Genomic DNA, 24,132 nt, shown 5'->3' with positions numbered 1-24,132 from the left:
TCACAATTCAAATTTTGAGAGTTTTGACCTTAAAAAAATAGAAAATTCAAATTTTCAATTTGCCCCTTAATAAATCTGGCCCAAAGTGTTGATTTTTCAGTGACAGCCATGACAACTCATACGCACGCATATGGAATCTCTGCCATAATTTGGGACTCTTATTCATGTTGGTATTCATCGTATTCAGAAGAACCCCTCACACTCTTGATTATCTCCCCAACTAGGGGACAGATTCCCTAAAGGGCAAAGTGACCAACGCTAGGGAAAACTCGACATCGTGATGTCATTTCGGGTGTTCACCGATTCCCTAACAGGTGCAGACATCCCTTCGCTAGCAAAGGAGATAGATGTTATCGTTGCTTCGCACTCTACACCAGGCGAATTTTCACTCTTGTGAACGGACGTAACTACACAAATTCACTAAGATGCGGATTTTACTGAACGATAACTCATTCTCCAACTTGCCTTCACCAGCTCAGACCAAGCGAAATGCAATGGAGTGCATATGACTTCTTCAATTTTTAGTGCAAAATTTTTCTAAGTCCCAAAAAACGGTGGCATCCTTTCTTTTTTACAGGGTGATAGGCTGCAAAAGACTAAATTTTTTTTTGGGTATCCGGGTTCCCCCCTCCGTTTCCTTACATATGGCACATAAACTATACACTGGGCTCATGTGTAGGGCATTATAACAACTCTATTTTATTTTACTAAGGTTCCCTGGACTTGTGTAGTGTAATTTATTTGCTGCAACATATACGTCCATTCAACTTTCACTTCCCACCGTATGCAAATTAGACAACACTAGCGCAACTTCGCTTTGCTTGCCGAAGTAACGCAAGCGCCAGCGTTCGGTGCCCTGGATGCAACTTTACTTTTTAGTGAATTAGCGTTGTCCTGGTGAATTTACACCTAGCGAAGTGTTGCGATGGCTGCAAAGCCATCACTGGGGAATTTGCCCCTAGGACAATCATAACCAGCTTCCACCAAGGCTTCACCATAACAGCTGAGGAAACCAAATTAATCTGTTTCCCACATCCAGAGGCAGGACAAGCCAACTAAAAAGAAAGGTTGTCTGGTCCAGCCTCTTGTGGTGCACAATGAGAAATGGATAAGAAAGAAACCCTTTTAAAGAAATAAACATTTTAAAGTTATAATACTTGGATTGCTGCTTTTAGTAGCAGTGATCAACCTAATTCGGGGTTTCTTTGCAAACTGCAGTGCTTCATTTTCAAGTAAATGGGAAAATGTCTAGGGGGAGTTCTGTCCAACTTAGTACATGTATTGGGCCAATTATATCAAACAGCAAGCCCTGATCTAGGGAAACCAAAACACCAGTTTTACAGGGATCAACTGGAACCAACTTACCTTTAGGCTATGGCCACACTGGGCTAATTATTGGACTGTGGATAAAGTCAGTGCAGCTGTAGCCTTATAAGCAACCAACATACCATAACTGCAGTATTAAATAGTAATTAGTGTCTGCACAGAAACAAATTGCCTCAAACACAGGGACTTTACAGGTGTTTGCTTCTTAACAAATGAAGAGATAATGAACAGGCTTCTCTGGTCTCCTCTAACTTACCAAGATAATTAAATGTTAAACCAGCAGCAACAAACCTACAGATTTTCATTTTACAGATTTGTTTGTTCTTCATTGTTTGTCTTCCAGGTTTTAGAAGCCGATTAGGCAGTTCAACCTCCGGCTGTGTTGAGAGAAAAACAAAATAAATATATACATTTCAGAAACTTTAAACCAGGATAATAAAAACCATTGTCAAAAACTTGATTTAAAATTTTATTACAATAATACAGAACAGGGCAGTTAAACAGGGATTTATTGTGCTGGAAAAAGAAAAAAATCTTTTCCCTTAAGAGAGTCAAAGTTGGGACAGGTAACACTGAAAATGCCATTATTTTTAACATTGACATGAGGGGAAAAAAATTGACCCATTCAAGCACTTTTTTTTCTATAGGCAACAGTAAAACAGTTTAAAATTGGTTTATTTTTACAAAAATATTACTGTTGAATATTACTGCATGGAGAGTAGACTCTGTTTTGTCCCACTATTATAAGATTCCTTTACTCTTTTTTTAAAATATGCACGGCTGTGTTGAACTTTATAATATAAAAAAGTGACAAAAAATAAACAAAAACAGTTGGAAAAGAAATGAACTTTGTTAACTGTAGGTGATGAATGAGTGAAATTCTGCTGTCCATCATTAATTTGCTGGTATTGGTGTAAAAACGCACAGTACAAATACCGATGGAGGGAAAAAAAAGCCAACGTATCCTTTTTCTGTACAGCAATGAATTGTGGTTACACTTCTGTAGTGGAGCAGGTTTTGTGGATTTCAAATACAAAATAATCATCTGTCAAAAATTAAATACTAAGGTTTATGTATAGGGTTGAGATCTGTGTCTTGGTCTCTGCTGTCCCTGTAGTGGGATCAAGTTCCAATAATGTTTTTTGTTTTTTCAGAAAGGTGACACAAAATGGCTTCCGTTCTTTTGCATTGTCTTTTAATATTTTATTCCAGTGCATTTCCAAAGTCTGTTCTTGTTTCTTTCCATAAAGTGGGGCCAAAGGCAGCATCCTCCATGCCTTTCGATATTTAACACGAGTTTAATGTAAAAGGAAAAATTAAATTCGGAGGGGGAACAAAAAAACAACTTTTTTGTTTACTTTTACGGTAGAAATTAAGATAACTTGTCCAGGAAACAGGCTTTGTTTTTCTAGGGTTTATTTTTATTTTATTTTTTTTTAACTTTGCTTCCTTTCAAGGCAGTTGTAGAAATGCAAACTGATATTTGCAGCTTAGATCTACCAATACTATTCCAAAAAGATGGCGTTATTGAATTCCTTGCGACTCAGGACTGTTCCCAGGCTTAAATCCATCATTACCGAAAGCATTTGGTTTGAACAAAAAAAAAAAAAATAGTTCCTCGCAGAAGCTCACAGTATACAGGCCTTTTGACAAGAGTTCCATGGTAGGTACCAAAACTCAGAACATTGGCATCCCAAATCCCTGAAGCACAGCAGAAAAAAAAAAAAACATTTTGTTAAGAAAGATTTAGAAAACTTCTCTACTCCGGCCACATAAAATTGCACTTAGTTAAAGCTATAAATCCACACATAACCCAAATCTATACGTATTTAAGTTGGGCTGTTTGCCCTTACTAAACTTCAGAAAAAGCAGTTATAGAAAACTGAGCAGACAGTGTTAAAAACATGGAATTAGAGGATTTTGTCCTGACCTATCTGGATAAAAAGTTACATGTATAAGCTTGTTCATTTGTTTAAACTGTTAATTGACATGTTATCGGCTAGACTGCAATTTCCGTTGCTCTGAAGAAGACAGGTACTTACTGAATCATCTTCAATGATGGCTGCTGAATCAAAGAAATCTGGCCGGAGCTCTGCTCTCTCCCGCCTGTTTCTTGACGGAGGCTAGAGAAAATAAAAACAAATAACATTTACACATACACAGCATTACATTCCAAAGTCAAAATCTAGTACCTAAATCAGTAATGGAAACCTATGAACCCATTCATGAGAAAGGTAGGTGGTACAAGGAGGCTGAAATACACCAGAGAAACCTTAGGTGTGTCACGCTATTACCCAAGTATAGTTTAAATAAAGATACTCTTCCCCCATATGTAATAAAAGGCACTAAGTTTGCCCAGGAACAGTAACCCGTGGCAACCAATAAGCGGTTTGCTTTTGACCAGTAAATGCTACATTCTGATTGGTTTCTAGGGTTACTGCTCCTGGGCAAACTTAGTGTCTTTTATTACATAACCCCCTTTGTGTCCAAGGGGCTGCCATTCAAGTTTGCACAGCAGTTAACAGAAAAGTTGCACAAAATATAATGGTTTTAATAAGCAGTAGTAAATAGATGCCAAATATTATTTTCATCCTGTTAAGAAAAACAGCTGTGGGATAACACCTTTCACATCTACTGCATTGCCTTTTCTCTATACCATATGAGCCCATACAAATATTCAGTTGAAGGGACAAATGATACGTACAAGATCAATAACCATTGTGTCCTCAAACTCTTCATTCATGTCTTCTAACTGCCCTCGCGATGACATCATAACATCTTCAAAAATTGGTTCCGCGTCATCCTCCATTAGACCACGACTAATAAAGCAAAGAGAAAGAAAGGTACATTTTTAATAGTTACATTCCACGGTATAAAATCTGTTTTTTTGTCGTAAATGACAAACTTTATATTTCTACAGTTATTTTTTTTTTTTTTTCTACAATGGAGCACTTTTTTGTCAAATCTGTTTTACTAAGCTGCCTTCAAATAAATATTTATAGATATAGTAAGTTAGGTTGAAAAATTACACACGTCCATCAAGTTCAACCTTTTAACTTTTTTTTAACCTGCCTGTGAGTTATAAAGAGGAAGGCAAAAAAAAAAAAAAAAACATCTGAAGCCTCTCCAATTTGCCTCAGAGGGGGAAACAATTCCTTCCTGACTCCAAAATGGTAATCGGACCAGTTCCTGGATCAACTTGTACTATGAGCTATCTCCCGTAATCCTCTATTCCTTCACTTGCTAAAAAGCCATCCAACCCCTTCTTAAAGCTATCTAATGTATCAGCCTGTACCACTGATTCATACACAGATAACAATACTCAGAATCTTGACTGGGAATGGTCGACTGACACGCACTCTTCTCCCTTTCTGCTATAACAAAGGAGCAAGTATGGATGATATGGTGCAAACTCAGTGCTTACTGTACTCTGCAATATATAAATGGCAATTACACAGCAATTCATACTTACACTGCATGCCGTACACCACTCCTAACTTTCATGTAACTCATAGACGTTCTATCCTTTCGATTTAAGTCTTCTAATTTCTGTTGGCCCAACCAGGACATTTGCATCTGAGGACTTTAGTGTTCAAAAAACAAAAAAAAAAAAACAAAGACAAAACTCAATATCTGTTTTCCCCATAAAGCTTTTCCAAAGTAATTTGTTATGCTGATATGTAGTTTAGCATAAGAGAATTGTGTATGTCGATATCTGTATGTAACTAATATATTCATTGCATATACCTATTTACTGAACAGCTCTATGGAATATGTTGCCATTATGTAAGTGTTAATGGTAAGGATAATATTATATATCCGGGGGGTTATATGGAACTTTAAAAAGCAAAATCAGAGAGCCAGTAAGGACCGATTGACATACTTATGCAAAAAGTCTGATTCTGAGCTGGGCTCGGACTCCTGCTCAGGCATCTGTTCTGGTATTTGATGAGTATTTTCCCTCAGCACAGTTGATGTAAGCTGTGGTGTTGTTAGTGCTCCGGGAGTCTGGAGTGTATCGTTCCTGGTCACCCAGGAGTTGTCAATACTTTCCTCTATAAAACAAAAAAGCATATATATATATAGCAATATATATTACAGCATTATATCATTTGTTATTTGCACCAATGACCATCCTTTAAATTGGTTGTTCCAACTTGTTTCTTTATAATTATTTTAACTAGTGTTATTTGTAACTGTTATTGCGCTGTCAATTTTTATGACTTACCTTAAAGATGACATCAACAAGAAGCAGTGTATATAGCTGGTTAATGTATTTACTGAATAATGAATGACTATGGCACTGTGTTCCCTGACACATTTACAGCTTTTGATATCTTCACAGAATAAGAACCTCAGTGAAAAGGCTTTTTTACTTTTTCTCTCAAAGCAACAGTGCATTATTAAAGCTTACCTTCTATGCCTCTTTTTTTGTGTAGCGGAGGTCGGCCTTTCTTACTTCTCACTGAAGAACCTTTACTGTTACTTCCTCCACTATTAACAGACAGTCTGTCCTCATCTCCGCCTGTAACCAATGAGTTTCTGTAGGAGATGAGAGGAAGCCAAACATCTTCCCTCCTCTCCATCATTTGATCACCGAGGAACTTTTCCAGGTATGAATGTCTGAAAAAGCAGAGCATTATTACAGCATATACAAAAAGTTTGCCCCAAAGGTCCTCCTTTAATATAGTATTTCAGTTCAGCTTCTAAACGAGGTGAAAAGACTGTTTCAGAAAGTCGTATGCTCCCTCATCAGTAAAGGATCCATGAGCTGGGGGCTTGATACAGAAGCACTGAGCAATTCCTAGAGACTAGCATCACAGTATTATCTTGAACTACGGAGGAAGTAAATTCAATCATTTATAGATAATTTAATATTCAAAAAATCAACCTAGGGGCTCCTGCAATTAGATAAATCAAAGTGCTTTGAAGTGTCCTATATTGCTATGGAATATACAGGTATGGGATCTGTTATCTGGAAACCAGTTATCCAGAAAGCTTCAAATTACGGGAAACCCATCTCCTATAGACTCCATTTTAATTAAATAATTCAAATTTTTAAAAATGGTTTCCTTTTTCTCTGTAATAATAAAACAGTTCCTTGTACTTGTTCCCAACTAAAATATAATTAATCCTTACTTGAGGCAAAATAATCTTATTGGATTTTATTAGTTTTTTCTAATTCGAATAAACTCACAATGAAAAAAACTTGAATGTTTATTTATTAAAAAATCCCAATATAAAAAGTTTAAACATGAAAAAAAACCTCAGATTTGTGAGTTTACAAGCTACAGTAGGACAACTCAAATTGACTTCTACATAAACTTGCAAACTAAGATTTTTTTCTTGCAGAATAATTACAAACATTCGTGTTTTTTGAAAATGTAATTTGAATTTGTGGGGTTTTTGTGCAAAAAAAATTGTGGCAAAAATTCTAATTCGAATGTTGATAAATCAACCTCTTAAAGTATGGAGATACAAATAACGGGAAGATCCATTATCCAGAAAAACCTAGGTCACGAGCATTCTGGATAACAGGTCCCATACCTGTACCATGACATTTAGCTCATAAATGCTGATGATACTTTCTGCAGTTTCACTCGGTTACTGGGCAGAATTTAGCACGTAAGGCGCAGGCTGAGCTTCTCTTTCTCTGCAGGTGAAGGCAAAAGTGCAGGGAAAATGCAGGCAAAAAGATTCTGAGCCTGTGCTTTGTATGCCCTCAGCCTAGAGCTAAACTTCCTTGAGAGAGAAAACTACTATAAGATAAATCAGAAAAAGCCACCAGAAAAAAACTGACACATGACCCTGCCATACAGCAATACATTATTTATTATTATTTATTAACCTTGACTGGAAGGTCCCTACCCCAAACAGGACTAAAATGTTGCATTACACAACGCATGGATTAGACTTTCATTTTAAAAGAATACAATTTTCAGTGTAGAACAAATGAGTAAAAATGATTTCTGTACGATTTCTGTTACTTACACAGTCTTCTTGTCCTGCCGCAGGAGCTTCGAGGAAAATTCACTCAACACCTCCAGGAAGGCTATGTTGAGAGGGGGGTACTCCTGCCCTTTAGGATTTTGGTATTTAAAGGCAAACTCAATTCCATCTCTGAATAAAAACAAAACATATTTTAGCATCATTCAGCTTTTCAAATACATCCAATTAAAAAAAAACAGTTAAGCAATGTATGCAGCTAACTAGCTAGCTATTAACTAAAGCTGTGACAAGGCCTTGCTATATACAAAGTATTATGAAAACTGGCCCGAAGTATTATGAAAATTGCCACATATAAAGTCACTTCTTATGCATAACTCGCTTGCACAGGTAACATAAAATCGTCTGGCAAATATCTTTATGGCAAAATTATAAAGCGCCTGCAAAAGACAATTTTATTATAGTTGTAAAAAAGGTTTAATTTGTGGTGTCAGTATCTATTTAATAAGGCTTTCTGACAAGTCATGACTCCAGCAAAACTTCTATTACAAGTAATGCATGAAAATATGAAAAGCTGCATAATAATACATTTTATATAGCTTTTGCAGGCTTTGGAAAAAAATATGCTGCTTGCATTATCATTAATACTTACTTATGCAATGTGGCCACTGCCTCTCTTGTTTTAATCTGATCCAAACCAAATGTGAGTGCAAACCTTCGGGCCAGCTCCTTAATGCCACTGACATGTGCAGATGTCCTGTCAAGATTGGGGCCTTGCTCCTGCACCAGCTCATTGAACAGCTAAAAAAAGATGAATATAGTAATGAATACCATGTCATTGTAAGTATGCACTATCTCTGACAAGATGGCATAATATACTGAAAGCAGATACATGAATGCTTGGCTCATTTATTAACAGTTTTTCTGGCACAAGAAGTCTGAAGGCTCTAGAAGAAACAACAGCATTATGGAAATCCAATCTTGCTATAGGACTCTAGCAAGAACTTAAAAATATAAATGGAAGTGATACAGCTACAAACAACAAGTAATAAACAGGCAATGCAAAATTTCGGAGTGAACCCTTTTTTCTGTTGAGTATCTGAAGACTTGTGAGAAATGCAATTCAGTAAAGTATGAGGTTCATTGTATTGGTTCTGCATCACCAACTAACTGCGTCTGTCTAACTTTTAATTGTTAAAATAGGCTTCTATTCTGTATTGGCTACTTCTTTCCTATAAGCTGCTCAACAAAGGACAATTAAGGCTCAGTTATCCAGTAATGCATGGAACATGCATGAGTGATGGCATCTCTTAGAGCTGTGCTTCAACAAGCAACTCTGACTGATTTTTGTTCTCTAGAATAGCCAATACTTTGCCAGAAAACAAGTACAGATCCCATACCTGCATAACAAACTCAGAGACTAGAACATAATTGGGGGGGGGGGGGGCACTAAACAGAACTTTTTTGATGCAAAAAAGAAAAGGTGTGAAGAAGACCATACAGAAGAAATAGAAGATATAAACTGTATAAACATTACCTGCTGCAAGCTCAGAATGAGGGTCTTTGCACATTGTATTTTGTCCATCTGTCTTGCTTTGCTTAGTGTTTCTTTAATAATGTCCCCGTAGTCATTGTAATACTGAAACAACAAAAAAGTATTTTCTTGCTAAAATAAAAGAATATTTAAATTTAACATGTTATACTTAATAAAACTATTGCTAACACTCCCCCTTTTAGTTAAAAAATTTGTTACAGCCTTACTTTGCTCAAAATGCTTTTCACACCCTACTCTAGCGAAGATTAATCAGAATAATCCAAACTGGACTTCTAACTGTGCCTCCCATTTATTGTTGGGATCTTGAGGTAGGATTATGTCAACTAGACCATGCCACTGACTTGAAGCCCTACTACAGTGTGACAAACGGTATATTCAGATGCCACATCCCAGTAGATATCTATGGATTAAGTGTGTAGATACAATACATCCATTTAACAAAAGGTTTTCCCCACACGCCATATCATTTTTCTTTAGTCTATTATTTTACAAAATTAGGCCCGACCTTTATACACAGAATGTGGCATTTCGGTTTCAATCTGCAAATTGGGAATTGACAGTTAGTATGAGTGTATTGCAAGCTATCCAGCATGAATATCAAAACATAGGATTCCTGAGTTTCAAAACTTGACCGCTTTGTCTTAGCTGTAGTTGTGTTACTGTTGTCATAGGGGAGTGACTTCTACCTTCATGTAGTGCTTGAAGATATCTGCAGCAGCATGCATATCTACAATATCATAGATGATAAGTTTGCAGAAAGCCGCAAGCAGGTTCCTTCTTTTGTGCAATGCCTCAATTTTATTGGCTTCATCCTCCTCGTCTCCCTCTAAAAAAAAAATTAAAAAAAAATAAATAAAAGAATAGTCACAGGGACACAATCAGCATAAGAACGGCACACAAAATCAAAGAAAGCACAGAAGTGTGCAAGTATAAGTGAGTGGGTGTGTAAGCGAGTGTGCACGTAAGTAGAAGTGAGTGTGTGTCTAAGTATGTGTCTGAGTAAGTATGAGAAAGTGTGCGAGAGAGTGTGTGTTACAAAATGTCTGCATCATACTGTATATTTAATCTTTTAGGCACTTCCATTAGTGCTGCCCAGATGCTCAGTCTCTACTATTCTCATAAAACTACATACATTTCCATGTTTTTTCCCCCTGTTAGTATCTGATTCTACTGAAGGAGATAGAATGAATAATTGTTTTTTTTTTCTTTCAAAATGCAGGTAAATCCATAATTTACGACCAATGTGCTCCTAAACATGTTGCTTGCAGGCAGATAAAAACTATTTTTCATTGTAATCTCCATTTATCCTGTATGATTGCCAGAGTTCATAAAGTCTCTTATAATTGCTGTTTAATATCTATCTTTTGTGTGAACTTACTTTCTTGTGTTTGCAGTATCTGAAATGACAGAACTAATAGCTCAAATGGGGTGTCTACATTTTGGGACCCCTGTACGCCACATGCTTAGGTAAACCAATACAAATCAGCTGACAGGGAAAGGGTTAAAGGTTGAACTGGATTATATTCTCATGTTCAGCCAATCAGATAGAAAACAGAGGCCTGTATGTGTGGCCACCTTTACTGTGCTGTAAGTTTAATTCAGAGGACAGATCTTCCAAAATATGTTCTTCCAAGTGGGTAGCTTTCCTTTGTTTATAGTTGTTTAATGGATACGAGACCCTATAATGTTCACTATATCAGAATAAAAGGACATTTTTTATCTTAAAGAAAGATATTAAAATATTCTTTTGGTAAAATACAGACCAGTGCTGTGAAACCATTTAGGTATCTACAGCTATTTCCCACCCCTACATCATCATAGGCAGAACACTGTTCACACCTACTTTCCATACTTACTTTTTAAAGTCCACACCCACTTTTACAATACCAAACTTATCTAGAACTGGAACTCATCTATTTGGTTGCTGAGCCTTTTAACAGCATTTTATAAAGGAAGAATAATTGAACAAAAATATTTTTATTCTTTTTACAAAACTCAAGACATATTCTCTCCTTACCCATGCTCTGGTTTTCATCATCCTGGTCAATAAAGACATGATCCATGACAAAACTGAGCAGCTCAGATTGCAGTCCCACATCTGGATTAAAAACAAGCAGCATCAGGTTCTCTCTGCCTCCTGTTGTTAACTGATGGCTAAATATCATAAGTAGATCACAGAGCAGCATAAAAGCCTGGAAGAGAAAACAAATTGGTTGCCATTGATAATTTTATATTATAACAATATAGACAGCAAATGGTATAAATTTTCTTTATTAAAAAAAAAGCCCCATTCCTCTGCAGGTCCAGCTCACCGATTTGGTTCTGACTCCCTTTCCTATGCTATTTCCATACTCATTGGGTGAGGGTGGTGGGAGACTGTAATACGCCGGCGAACCTAGGAAAGGTGTCTAAGCCTATCATTGTGTTGTACCACCCCAAGCTTAAAGGGAAACTATCGCGAAAATGAAAATTTAATATAAGCTTCATCATACTGAAATAAGAAACTTTCTAAATACAATCAATTAAATATTCTGCAATAATCAAGTAATCTTCACTATTCCTCTCTCAGCATCTGCTTTTCTTTATTCTGTCTTCATGCAGCAGTAATTGACAGTTAGATCCAATATATCTTATAGGGGGGTTCCCTTTTACTAGCAGATGTATTAGAGCTCATTCAAATAACTAATTCCAGTACAAACAAAATCTAACAGAATAACTGCCTTTTGCACAAATTCTGCATGTAAAGAGACAGGATTTCTGGGGAGTTTAATAGAGTGAGCATTAATACATCTTCTAGGGAAAGGAGCCCTCCTATAAGATATATTGAATCTAACTGTTAATGGATATCTGATACCCAACTCCTGTATGAAGACAGAATGAAGAGAAAGATGCTGAGAGAGGAATAGTGAAAATTAACTTTATTATTTCAGAAACAGTGCAGAATTTTTAATTGATTGTATTTAGAAAGCTTTTCATTTCAGTATGAGGAAGCTTATATTACTTTTTCATTTTCGAGTTCATTCCCCTTTAAGATGCATATTGGAGTGCACATCAGTGTCATCGGGGAATGTAAGGGAAAAAATAAAGATTTGACTGCCCATGACTTTTTAGCATTCCAACATCAGTGCTTTAAGCACCAGCGCTTCTTTAATGCAATGCCTGGAGCTTTTATTCCACAATAATAAATAACAAAACACCCACTTAACTTTTGTCCTTATAATAGATTTTACCTGTTCTTTTACGAGTGTAGTCACGCTTGAGAGAAACTGCTGACACACTGCTAAGAAAGATTTCACAGTCTTTCTCAATGTCAGCATTTCCTCCTGTAAAATAACCACAAGAGATGTTACATGACTTTAATACAGCATCCTCAAAAATGAACAGCTCTAACCGGGGATATAATAAAAGTAGCAACGGAATACATTTTGCAAACAATGAAAATAAATTAGTTCACATAGCACATATTTCATTATCATGACATGCCTAATTAAACAAAACAAAAAGGAGATTTTGTGGACTCACCGTTAAATCTCTTTTTCTTCAGTCGCTTGGGGGACACAGGGACAGTGGGGTATAACTGGCACCACGAAGAGGCAGGACATAAAAAAAATAGAAACTTGATCCCTCCTCCTGCTGCTATACCCCTCCTCTGTAGGCAGAGACACTCAGTTTGTACCAAAGGAGAAACAGGAGGTTATTAATAATCAACAGAAAAACTGATAACTAATTACAAGAAGAACAGATGGTTGAGTCAACCAAGTCTGAAGCCAAGAGAAGGCCTGTGTCCAGGGAGGGAAGCCCTGTGTCCCCCAAGCGACTGAAGAGAAATAGATTTAACGGTGAGTACACAAAATCTCCTTTTCTCTAGGTCTGCTTGAGGGACACAGGAACAGTGGGGACATAGCAAAGCTGTCCCCTGAATCAAGGGCGGGAAGTAGAACCAGGCACTGCAGCCTGAAGTACCTTCCTGCCGTAGTGGGTGTCAGATGCCGCAAAGGTGCAAAACTGGTAAATTTTGGCAAAAGTATGGATTGAAGTCCACGTTGCAGCCTTGCACAATTGTTCCCCTAAGGCTTGGTTTCGAAAAGCCAATTGTTCCACTATGGCTTGGTTTCGAAAAGCCCAGGACACACTCATTCCTCTGGTGAATTGTGCCCCGATTGAGTCTGGGGGAACCTGACCCTGTGATGAATAAGATCTCTGGATGGCCTGTTTTATCCAGCGGGCAGAAGGAAGGACCACTCCCTGAAGAAAAACCGTAAACATCGGGGAGCAAGGCGAGACGTCTTTGGAACAGGATGTAAAGTGCAGAAAACTGAGATTTCAGGGACCCGAGGTACATGTCCAAGGACAGTCCCTCCTGTAGAAAGGACAGAAGGTGTGGAGTGGAAAACTTCAGTGAATTGAAACCATTACGTTGGCACCACTGATGGTAAGTGGACCAGAACCGATGGTAGGTCTTGGCGGAGACTGGTTTGCAGGCTGCACTGATAATAGAATGACAGCGGTTTCAGTAGCCACACCGTCAAATTGAGGTTGGCAGGACAAGGGTGAAGGATTGGACCCTGAGAGAGAAGGTCTGGGATGAAAGGCAGAGTCCAAGGTTCCTCTACTGAGAGATGTACTGGATCCGAGATCCAGGATCGACTGGGCCATCTTGGAGCTATGAGAGTAGTGTGTTCTCTCTGAAGCTTCTTGATCGTTCTTGGAATCAGAGGAAGAGGAGGGAAGGCATACGCGAGATGGAAGTCCTAGGGAGAGGTGAGGGCGTCTGCCACCAGCTCCAGAGGGTCCCTGGAACTTGCAAAGAAGAGAGGAACTTTTCGATTGTGACGTGATCGACCTCTGACGTCCCCCATCTTTGAGTGATACTGTGGAAGATGTAGTCCTTTAGAGACTACTCGTCGGGATCTAGGGATTGTCTGCTGAGATAATCTGCTTCCCAGTATAAGAGACATGGAATGAAGATGGCTGACAGGCGACGATTGCCCGTATCTCGAGAAGGTTGATGTGAAGACTTCGTTCCGATAGAGACCAGTGACCCTGCGCTGACGGACCCTCCAGCACTGCTCCCCAACCGGAGAGGCTTGCATCTGTGGTGAGCAGTAGTCATTGTGGATCCCCTAGGGGTCTGCCTCTGGTCATATGACTGGTTTGCATCCACCAGAGGAGAGAGACTCGAATCCTGCGGGATAGACTAAATTCCCGGAGAAGGGATTTGCGCTGAAGCTCCCCGAGGTGATGCTGGGCGAAGGGAACTGCTTCTATGTCAAAACCATGACTACCAACACCTTCTGTAGAATCTTGCTGTGTGAGAAGACTTAGAGAGGAGAGACCGCACAAGGGTCCGTAGATGCTGGACCTTGTTGCTGGGACAGTTTGTGTCTGGGTGTTGAACTGCATCCCGAGGAAGACCATGGATTGGCTCGTGGTTAACGAAGACTTGTCAAAGTTGATGAACCAACCCAACTCCTGTAACCAACCCATAGTGAAGTGCAACGTCTGCTGTGCATCTGCAAAGGAAGGTGCCTTTATCAGGAGATCGTCCAGATAAGGAGTTATGGAGATCCCCTTGGTGCAGATTAGAGCAGTGGCCACCGACATGATCTTGGTAAAGAGGGGCTGAAGTCAGGCCGAAGGGAAGGGCCGTGAATTGGAAGTGGTGATTTTGGACGGCAAATCGCAAGAATCTCTGATGGGGACGGAAAATTGGGACATGAAGGTAGGCGTCCTTTATGTCCAGAGAAACCAGGAACTGGCCTGGGGACGTGGCTGCGATGACAGACCTGAGGGATTTCATCTTGAACCTTCACGGTCGAATGAATGTATTGAGTTCCTTGTGGTCCAGGATTGGCCGAACAGATCTATCCTTCTTGGGAGCTACAAACAAGTTCAAGTAATAGCCTCCTGTAAGTGAAGGGTCTCTAATACTGAGGAGATGGGGAAATCAATTGCCTCGGAGGAGAGTTTGGGAGAGTCCTCTTCCTCTTGGTCGGAACTGTGAGATAGTTCACCATCAGACAGGGCCGGATCGTCCTCGGAGTCAGGCAGCAGGGGAGAAGTAGTGATGGACTCCGCCTCACACTCATCCTCGGAAGGAGAGGGGGCTCTACGTTTTGGAGGCTTAGGTCGAGGATTATCTAGCCACACTAGCAGTTTATCAAGGGAGAGAGCCAATTTAGGAATGCTGGTGGCAAGCTGAGATGCCCATTCTGGGGGAGGCTGGGGGTCCAGGGTGGTGGAGTCCCGGGGCTGGCCTGATGGGTCCCCATGGAAGGCTTGGCTTACCTGAGGACGGAGTTCTGAAGTTTCCGAAACAGCCTCAGGTGGCTTGCACATGGAACACAAAGGGTCCTTGTGACCAGATGGCAGGCGTTTGCGGCATTTGGCACAAGCTAAATATTTAACTGATGCAGAAGTAGCTGGGCTGAAAAAAAGGTTATCACCTGTACCTTCTATATACATATCTGAAAATGCCTCCCCAGGGTACTGCTGAGTGCAAAGCCATGGAGGAGAGTAGAAGCCTGATAAGGCAGTAATTACAAAGCCTGAAGCCCTGTGGCAATAGCTAAACACCCCACTGTGTCAGAAGTACTGCCCTGTTGTGTTCTAAGAAAAACAAGGGGGGGGGGAGAGAAAGAGAAGCTGGGGAAGAGCTCTGCCCAGCGTGGCTAGTCTGCTAGTAATGAAGACTGGAGCGTCGCTGGAAGAGGAACCTCCTCCAGCATCAATGGGAAGTAGCTGCCTGGTCGCACAATGGAGAGCGCGAAGAATGACCCCTCCCCTAGCAGTGACGTATGGTGCCGACATGCGCCTTAGAAAACTGGCGCCTAATGTTTGTGCACTGGCGCACTTCTGGGTTGCGCACCGGGTGTGTGTACAGTATGCACAAAATCTGCCCGATGTCGTTGCCTCCCCTGGTAGAGTGAAAGACAGCACCGGTGAAGTCGCTCGTAAAATAGTGGTGCGCAACCGGTGCTAAGCCCACAACAACTCTCTTGCGCTGCTGACAGTGAGGACAGTAGGAAACATAATTGTCATTCCCATTGCCTGCCTGTGTGTTTGATGGAGTTCTGCCTGGGTCTGAACTAGTGACCTGCAGGTTGCAACAAAGTCTCCTATACTGCTGTGCTATAAAGGCAGATGGGGTGCTCAGAGAGTGAATAGGCTGCTATTAAGGATATATGCTTACCTTAAATGAGCCACGGCAGGAGTTTCCAGAGTAGGGATCCTGGAGGCATATAAGGAGGAATCAGCCACAGGATGAACCTGGCTATACCTCAGCCCTGTGTCCCGGCCAGTGCATCCTCACTCTGGATGACAGAGGGAGGGAATCAATGCTGGATGGTCAGTGCAGAGCACATAAGACCCCGGGGTGACATCCTGAAGTAATGGATCAGACCACTCAGTGTAGCTGACCAGCTCCATATATTGTGAAGGAATTGTAATGAAAGGAGACAGCCCCAACCTCCTGAGGACACAGCGAAACTGGGTGTCTCTGCCTACAGAGGAGGGGTATAGCAGGAGGAGGAGGGATCAAGTTTCTATTTTTTTTATTGTGTCCTGCCTCCTAGTGGTGCCAGATATACCCCACTGTTCCTGTGTCCCCCAAGCTGACCTAGAGAAAAGTAATGTATATATAATGTAGTGTTATGCTGCACTAGTAAAACTGTTGTGTTTGCTTCAGGTAGACTATTATAGTTCATATAAACAAGCTGCTGTGTAGCCATGGGGGCAGCCATTCAAGCTGGAAAAAGGAGAAAAGGCACAAGGATACACAGCAGATAACAGATCAGCTTTGTAGTATACAATGGGATTCTTCTGTACTTTTCTATTATCTACTGTGTAGCCTGTATGTGAATGGCTGCCCCCATGGCTACACAGCAGCTTTTTACATAAACTATAGTAGAGATTCTAAAGCAAGCACAACAGTTTTAACAGTGCAGGGCAACACTACATTGTATTGTCGTTCGTTAATAATTTAGATTTTTTGTTTGTTTGGCGTTACTGTTCCTTTAAGGAGTTGCAAAATAGCAATTGCATCCTGACATATTATTTACAATGCTAACTTGGTACATGGGACTTTTTATAGGATATGGTAGATACTGATTTGCTGCTTACTTTGGAAGGGTTGCCCTCTGTGATCTTCACCAGCTGCCAGAGGATGGAGTAGTGTGAGCACTGAAGAGCTTGCACAACAATCTGCAACAAAAAATGGAACAGCACACTGTTCTGTTAGCTCTGTATGGTGATCAGGTAAATCATAGTATTCTTTTGTTGTATTTTAACAGTAGATTTTAATGGTACCTGCTCCATCATCCCTTCATGCTCAATGGCAGCCCTTAGCAATCTATAACAGTTTCCAAATAGGTCCCACTTGGTCAGATCATGAGCACTGCAGAGGGAGAAAAATATGCAACAATAGAAAAACATTTTTATTCGTCCAACAAAATCTTTAATCTTAGTAAATGATCTGCAAAGCACTGAACTTTCTGCAAAGAGTATAGTCATTTCAACTTATGTATTTGATATATTATGTGAGAAAGCTCCCTTTTCACTTTAATAAGACGACAATAACTTGTACTGGATTTCAGCTAAAACAGAATTAATCCTGTGTGTAGGCAGCCATCTCAAATCATTTTGCTTGGTCATGGGCTTTCAGAAACAGCCAGCACTTTAGGATCAAACTGCTTTCTGACAAGCTGTTGTTTCTCCTACTCAATGTAACTAAATGTGTTGATATGGGATCTGGATTTTAGCATTGCGTGCTGTTCTTAGATCTACCAAAAAGCTGTTATCTTGTGTTAGGGAGCCGTTATCTGATTACCTTCCCATTGTGCTAGGCTGCGCTGGAGAGGAAAGGGACGGGGAACTCAGTACAGCAGTAAAGAGTGACTGAAGTATATAAGTGCACAGGTTACATGACTGCGGGCAGCTGGAAAATTGACAATATGTCTAGTCCAGTGTAAGATTTCAAAATTAAGTATTAAAAAATCTGTTTGTTCTTTTGAGAAATGGATTTCAGTGCATATTTCTGCTAGAGGAGCACTAATAACTTATGTGTTTCGAAAAAGAAAAAAACATTTTTCCTATGACAGCATCCCTTTAACGGGAAATGTAATTCCCCTTATTTAAAATGGCATCTTTGCGATTGTTTAGCACTGCTCGCAATGTAAATCATTCACTGGCGAATATTAAATTGCACAATATCGCTAAGCAAAGGTTAGCAATGGGTTAGGGAAACACCTGCTCTGGAGTTTTGGTAAATATTTTGTTGCAAAAAAAACAGCAAACAATTGCAAAATTGCTAAATTTTATTACATACATTGAGAATGTTCTCAAAAGCCATTTGGTTGCAAAGTTGCAATGAAGTTGTTGAGGTCTGTAACCAGTCAAAAAGGACACAAACATGCACGCAAACGTTCGCAAGCATCTTTGCACAGGTTTTATTTCTATTGTGAAACATATTACATCCCCCCCCGTATATTTGATAGCAAAGCTGTCAGGTATACTAATATACTACTGTATCGGACTGAAAGAATGAAAAATGAAACATTTGCATTCAATGTTACTAGGCTGTGCTAGAAAAAAAGCATTTTGGAATGTAAGCACTCACTTGTGAAAACATGTTAAACGTTTTAATGATGCCATCACATTGTAAATATCATCTTCATCTGCTTCCTCTGCCTAAGAGAAAGAACACAATTACCTTATACAATACATAATGCAATATATTACATAAACACATTCTGAAAACAAAACTGTATTTAGAAAATCAATGAATCATTAAAGTCAGATCCCAAAAGGCATATTTAAGTACAATGGCAGCCCACCAAGTTTTTGAGCTGCTCTGAGCAGCATTACTGCAAACTGCTGGTGTGATAAAATGTCAAATATGCAGGAGAACACAGCATGCAGTTTTTAGGGAATACTGCAAGCACCATTTAATTTCCCAAATCACAGGTGAAAGATACTTTACAAATGCAGTGTCCTGGTGCACCCCATCATCCATGCAGCCCCAGCCTAATATTGAATATTGAATAATACTGAAGAGTTTCTTTACATGCAAGACATGCACAAATACCTCCTGTAGCAATTCTTCTACAGCATGGGAGAATCGATCAACAAGTTCATCAATCAGTTGGCTGTGTGCAATTTCGACGCGGTTCTGAATGGTGTACTCCTCGCTACATAGAATGCTGTAGGATTTACTGCAGGCTTCCAACACATCAGACTCAGTGTGCTTTTCCACCACAAATCTTATTTGCTTAAGCAGGCTGTCTAGGTGCTGAAAATCATGAGCAAATAAATCAGTAGCTTAAACATATTGATTCATTTTAATGACACCTCACTTCCTACTGCAACACAACTTCTAATGGAATTTTACAATATAACACTGGAGCATTACATCTTTGCTTTTTACATTTTTATGCAGATCAGTCTAAAAAATAAAGACCTGCACCGGGGGTTTCAATATTCAGAATGTGCTCTTTTGTGGGTGTATTAGGTTAATATCAGACATAGAGGTACATTATCAAAGGCTAATTTTGAATTCATGCAAGTTTTTTTTTTTTTTTAACTCTAATAATTTTGAATATACTCTAGATTCAATTGGGGGTTATTTAATAAAAGAAAAATATCTAATGTCTAAAACAAACAAATATTTTCTCAAATGTCATGAAGACTACTAATAGCTTAAAAGTGGTCACTGGCTCTCTCCGATTGACTTATATGTGAACTGGAAGGTTTTATGTGGCGAATAGTCGAATTCTAATTTTTAAAGGGCCACAGTATGATAAATCTCTAAATTAAAATTCGAATTCAGTTTATTCACTTTTCAAATTTGAGTGTTTTTGAGTTTTCAATTTGACCCTTAATAAATCTGTTATTTTCACCAGCAGAGAAACACCAGGTTGTTTTTGGCAACCTTTGTGTTAAAAATCATCTATACCAGTGGTGAGTGGCAGTTACGGTACCATTTATTTCAAAGGGATGTGGCTTGACTTGTTTCAGGTGTTTCTCCGGTGTCGGAAATCCACCAGCAGAGATTCCACCTGGTCTATGTAATGTACAACGGAAAGTTACTTTGAATTACATTTCATTAGGCAGTTTTTGGGTAGCATTCCTCTTTAAAGGATCAGTAACATCAATTTTTTTTATTAAAAAATTCACTAGTGTAGAACAAAAAAAAAAAAAAAAAAAGACATTAAACTTTTAAATCGCTAAGTCTCTATTAAGAAATAATTTACCGAACTCCGCTTGTGCTCCTCTTCAGAAATGGCGACAAGGCAACGATTCATCATGCGGCGCTCGATTTCTCCTCCCTGGTTATCTCCTATAAGGAAAGCAGGGAGGAGAAATCGAACGGTGCGCGGAGGATCGCCTTTTCTGAAGAGGAGCACAAGCCGAGTTTCGGTAAGTTATTTTTTAATAAAGACTTAGAGATTTAAAAGTTTAATATGTCTACACTACAGGTATGGGATCAGTTATCTGGAAACCCATTATCCAGAAAACGCAGAATTACGGAAAGTCTGTCTCCCATAGACTCCATTTTATCCAAATAATCAGAACTTTAAAAAATTATTACTTTTTCTCTGTAATAATAAAACAGTACCTTGTACTTGATCCAAACTAAGATATAATTTATCCTTATTGGAAGCAAAACCAGCCTATTGGATTTATTTAAGGTTTACATGATTTTCTAGTAGACTTAAGGTATGAAAATCCAAATTATGGAAAGATCCTTATCCAGAAAACCCCAGGTTCCTAGCATTCTGGATAACAGGTCCCATACCTGTACCAAATTTTTTAATTAAAAAAATTGATGTTACTGGTCCTTTAAGCTTGAAAAGATTATCAAATTGTACAGGATCTGGCATATTAAAACTAAGTATTAATTAAGTAATATTTATTCTTTGCATTGGATAAAGAAATATGCAATCAGTCTGTACAATCGATGTTTTTCTCCATGTGCCATACATTCATAATATTAGTTCTGTGTAGCAGGAACTTGTGATGTCTGAAAACTATGCAAAAATAAATAACAATGAAAACAGTAACATCACTTAAAGAATGGCCCCACCTTTTCCATTCTACCAGTGCTGTAGAGTTCTAGATCGAAATACTGAGGGATCTGTAGAAGGTTCGCCACTTTCTCTGCATCAGCGGAATACTAAAAGACATGTATAATTAGATGCATATAGGATGAGATATAATTGTATTATGTACATAAACAATACTAAATCTTTTCCTTGGGTTCAGAATCATGAGTAATATATTTAATAAATACATTTTCTAAGGGGGGATTTATCCTGATTCTTTACAGCTGTAAACTTAAATACACAATCATTTTTAAAATGTAAGTGGTTTAAAGGTTACTTGTAATTGCAAGTAATAGCTATCACTGGTTCTGACGACTCATGCTATACTGTTTCAGTAGTCAGAATAAGTAATGCAGAGTATAAAAAACAAGCAAGACTGATAGTGCCTTCACTAGCAATTATACTTATAAAAACATAAACAACTGAAAATAAATTTATACTGAAAAGTTGCTTATAACTACAATTTCTTTCATTGCACAATTTTTTTTTCTCGAGAGGAGCATAACATTGTACAAACAGCAAACCAGGCTAACAGCTGTATAGGAGCTGTACATTTGGGGTGAAACACATAGGAACATGTATTATAGTTCATGACCTTGTAACTAGATAAAATATAATTTAATGCTGCTCATTGGCACAATTCAAAAAGCAGTTTTATTTTATGTTTGTACATTACTTCAATGTTGAAAAAAAAAGAGACTAGATAAGTGGAACTTCTCAGTGGATTTCTATATTACCTGATAAACTTTGGTTTTATATTTTACACAACAGAAGAAGTGTAGGCGTATGTATAGTTTTATAGCTAGTGGTAAGATGTGTACCTTAGAAAGCAGTACTGGAAGTGCAACAATGAAATGTTCAGTCAGCTTACTCTTATCATCTAGTTGTGTTTTTCTTTCCTTAGCCGTTAATACCTGAAATGGAAATGTTTTGGCAAAAGAGGAGAAACCAAGACATTACGGAGTGAAGAAATAAATCACAGCATAATAAATGTGTAAAGAAAAGCAATAAAAGTAGTTAACAGTGCATCGACAATTGCATGTAGTCTCCAAATTCCCATGGATTCCCATCTAAATAAGTAGCAGGTACCAGGCCCAGAACCAAGAGTAGGCAGCAGATGCTTAAGGTGAATGATTTTTGGATGCAAAAAAGGTTTATTGTGATTTATTGAAATGTTATTGCCACGAGCCAATGAATTATCAATAACAGCTCCATGTCTGCCCTCTCTCTTCCTGGCAAATTGTTCTATTTGTGCACAGTTATAGGGGAAGATCTCATATTGCAACCCTTACTATGAGTGCCAGATCTCTGTGGACTAGCACTAGCAACTGATAATGCATAAAATGTTGCTTCTTCAATGCAAAATGCCTAACATTTTTAGTGTAGGAATGGTCAATATATTATGTTAAAAAAGTATGCACGCCTTCACTCTAAAATTATCATTAGTGCTACCTTAGCCTACCATTCCTACTTCAGCCTAGCTGCCTGTATTTGACAGTGCACTCATTAAGACACACCGTATCTGTATGTTAAAAGAAATATATCTATTAAAAGACATAGGGGGTTATGTAATTAAAGGCACTAAGTTTGCACAGCAGCAGGACCTATAGCAACCAATCATTAGGTAGCATTTCCTGATCACAGGTCTAAAAGCAAACATCTTATTGGTTGCTATGAGTTACTGCTCCTGGGCAAACTTATTTCCTTTTATTACATATGGGAGTTTAAGCATTAAGATTTAACAGAAACTACTGCCATAGCAAGGTTTATTTTACCCTTTTTCCAGTTCCTCGGCCCACAGGAGGGTGTGCTTCAGCAGCCTGTCGGATTGTGCAGACCATAAGCTCAATCAAAGCACTCTCCTGCCGCTCGGACATTACTTTTGGGGAAAAAAAAAAATAGAAAATGGCAAAGCAGAAAAATACACAACATTTGTAAAAGAGTTCACAAAACTACATTTATTTCATCAAAGAATAAGAGGCGATACAACAATATGCAAAAACGCTTCCTAATACAACAACACCTTTGTGCATTACGTTATTATTAGAAGAAAAACAAATGCAAAAAAAAAAATCTTTAAGTGATACTTTTTTAATTTTATATTTTGTAACAAAGCCCTGTTGCAAATTATTTCATCTTTCTGAAGGGGGAAATCCTCTTTAAAGGTGAACAACACTCAGTTCCCTTAAAATTTTAGTCTGGTCTCTTACCTTCCTCCCCCTGCATAGGCTCCTCAACCAGCAGCTCTGTCATGCATTCCCAGTCTTTGAGAAGCTCCTGGGAACTCTCCCACAAACTATCCACTAAGTAAGCAGCATGCTCATGTAACTAGAGAACAAAGGGACAAAAATGAACGTTATCTTTAGATAGTAAATAGTACCTTTGATATATTTCTAATAATTAAATAGGCAGTATGACATTTAAAATGACAGGGATTCAGAATAAATGTTTACAACCCCAATTTTACATTTTACAGGAATTTACACCATTTTGTTGCAGGCAAGCTACTTTTTTTGCTTTCCTGGATTTAACGTTTTCCTAGAAATCCGCTTTCTTGATACAGTATCCTGAGAAATGTAAAATTGGGGTTCAACTGAATTTAATATTCATGTTTCTCCATCAAAAACATTTACATTAGTGGGCCAATTATGAAATATATCCCATGTCAAACACTGCAATAAATCAGTTTCTTCTATTTCTTGACATCAAAAGTACTTCCATCAAGATCACAAGGTAGAAATAACATACCGTACCTTCTGCCAAATCTAGCATCCAGGGATGCAAAGACAAAGTAGGCCCGAAACCTACTGGGCTACTAGGGTGGGGTGTCCACATCAGAGTGTAAAGAATACTGGCACTTTTGCATTTTAACTAGAAGACATCATGCCTGCTTGTGTGTGAGCCATTTACTAATGATTTAATTGAAGACCACTGGGTGTAGGGCCCATTCTCCCAGATCTAAGTTCATGTAGGATTCATGGCAGGAAGAATACCAATATCACCAGAACTCTCCACCTATTCCAAGATCCTTGTGACCTCCTCTCCCATACCCACCACACTGTGCTTACACTCCGCTGATTTATGTACACCACAACTGGGGAACTATTGGATTAATTCTGATCCATAAGGACAAAGCATTCCTACAGAGGCACCACTGAATTATTCAGTATACTGGTGCTGGACACCTGTTGTGTGACTAAAGGA

At 38.7% G+C, this 24,132-nt stretch overlaps 1 protein-coding gene across 3 annotated transcripts in view; it reads right to left on the bottom strand.

The window, feature by feature from the left end:
- Positions 1 to 1,782: 1,782 nt before the first annotated feature.
- Positions 1,783 to 24,132, bottom strand: part of stag1.L (stromal antigen 1 L homeolog) — a 109,982-nt gene continuing 87,632 nt past the window's right edge. For all 3 annotated transcript variants that reach the window (XM_041562318.1, NM_001096108.1, XM_018262099.2), the window contains 20 exon segments: positions 23,139 to 23,256; positions 22,704 to 22,807; positions 21,750 to 21,842; positions 20,910 to 20,999; positions 18,912 to 19,115; positions 18,444 to 18,514; positions 17,135 to 17,222; positions 16,949 to 17,029; positions 12,058 to 12,150; positions 10,845 to 11,019; positions 9,514 to 9,653; positions 8,810 to 8,911; positions 7,925 to 8,073; positions 7,318 to 7,446; positions 5,741 to 5,949; positions 5,210 to 5,381; positions 4,799 to 4,909; positions 4,031 to 4,145; positions 3,369 to 3,449; positions 1,783 to 3,027 (listed from right to left, as the gene is read on the bottom strand). In XM_041562318.1, coding sequence (XP_041418252.1) covers positions 3,004 to 3,027; positions 3,369 to 3,449; positions 4,031 to 4,145; positions 4,799 to 4,909; positions 5,210 to 5,381; positions 5,741 to 5,949; positions 7,318 to 7,446; positions 7,925 to 8,073; positions 8,810 to 8,911; positions 9,514 to 9,653; positions 10,845 to 11,019; positions 12,058 to 12,150; positions 16,949 to 17,029; positions 17,135 to 17,222; positions 18,444 to 18,514; positions 18,912 to 19,115; positions 20,910 to 20,999; positions 21,750 to 21,842; positions 22,704 to 22,807; positions 23,139 to 23,256 — 2,349 coding nt within the window. In that variant the 3' untranslated portion in view covers positions 1,783 to 3,003.

This window comes from Xenopus laevis, chromosome 5L, assembly GCF_017654675.1.
Source record: "Xenopus laevis strain J_2021 chromosome 5L, Xenopus_laevis_v10.1, whole genome shotgun sequence".
Lineage (NCBI taxonomy): Eukaryota > Metazoa > Chordata > Amphibia > Anura > Pipidae > Xenopus > Xenopus laevis.
Note: the sequence above shows the minus strand (reverse complement) of the source record. Positions and strands in the feature narration are given on the sequence as shown.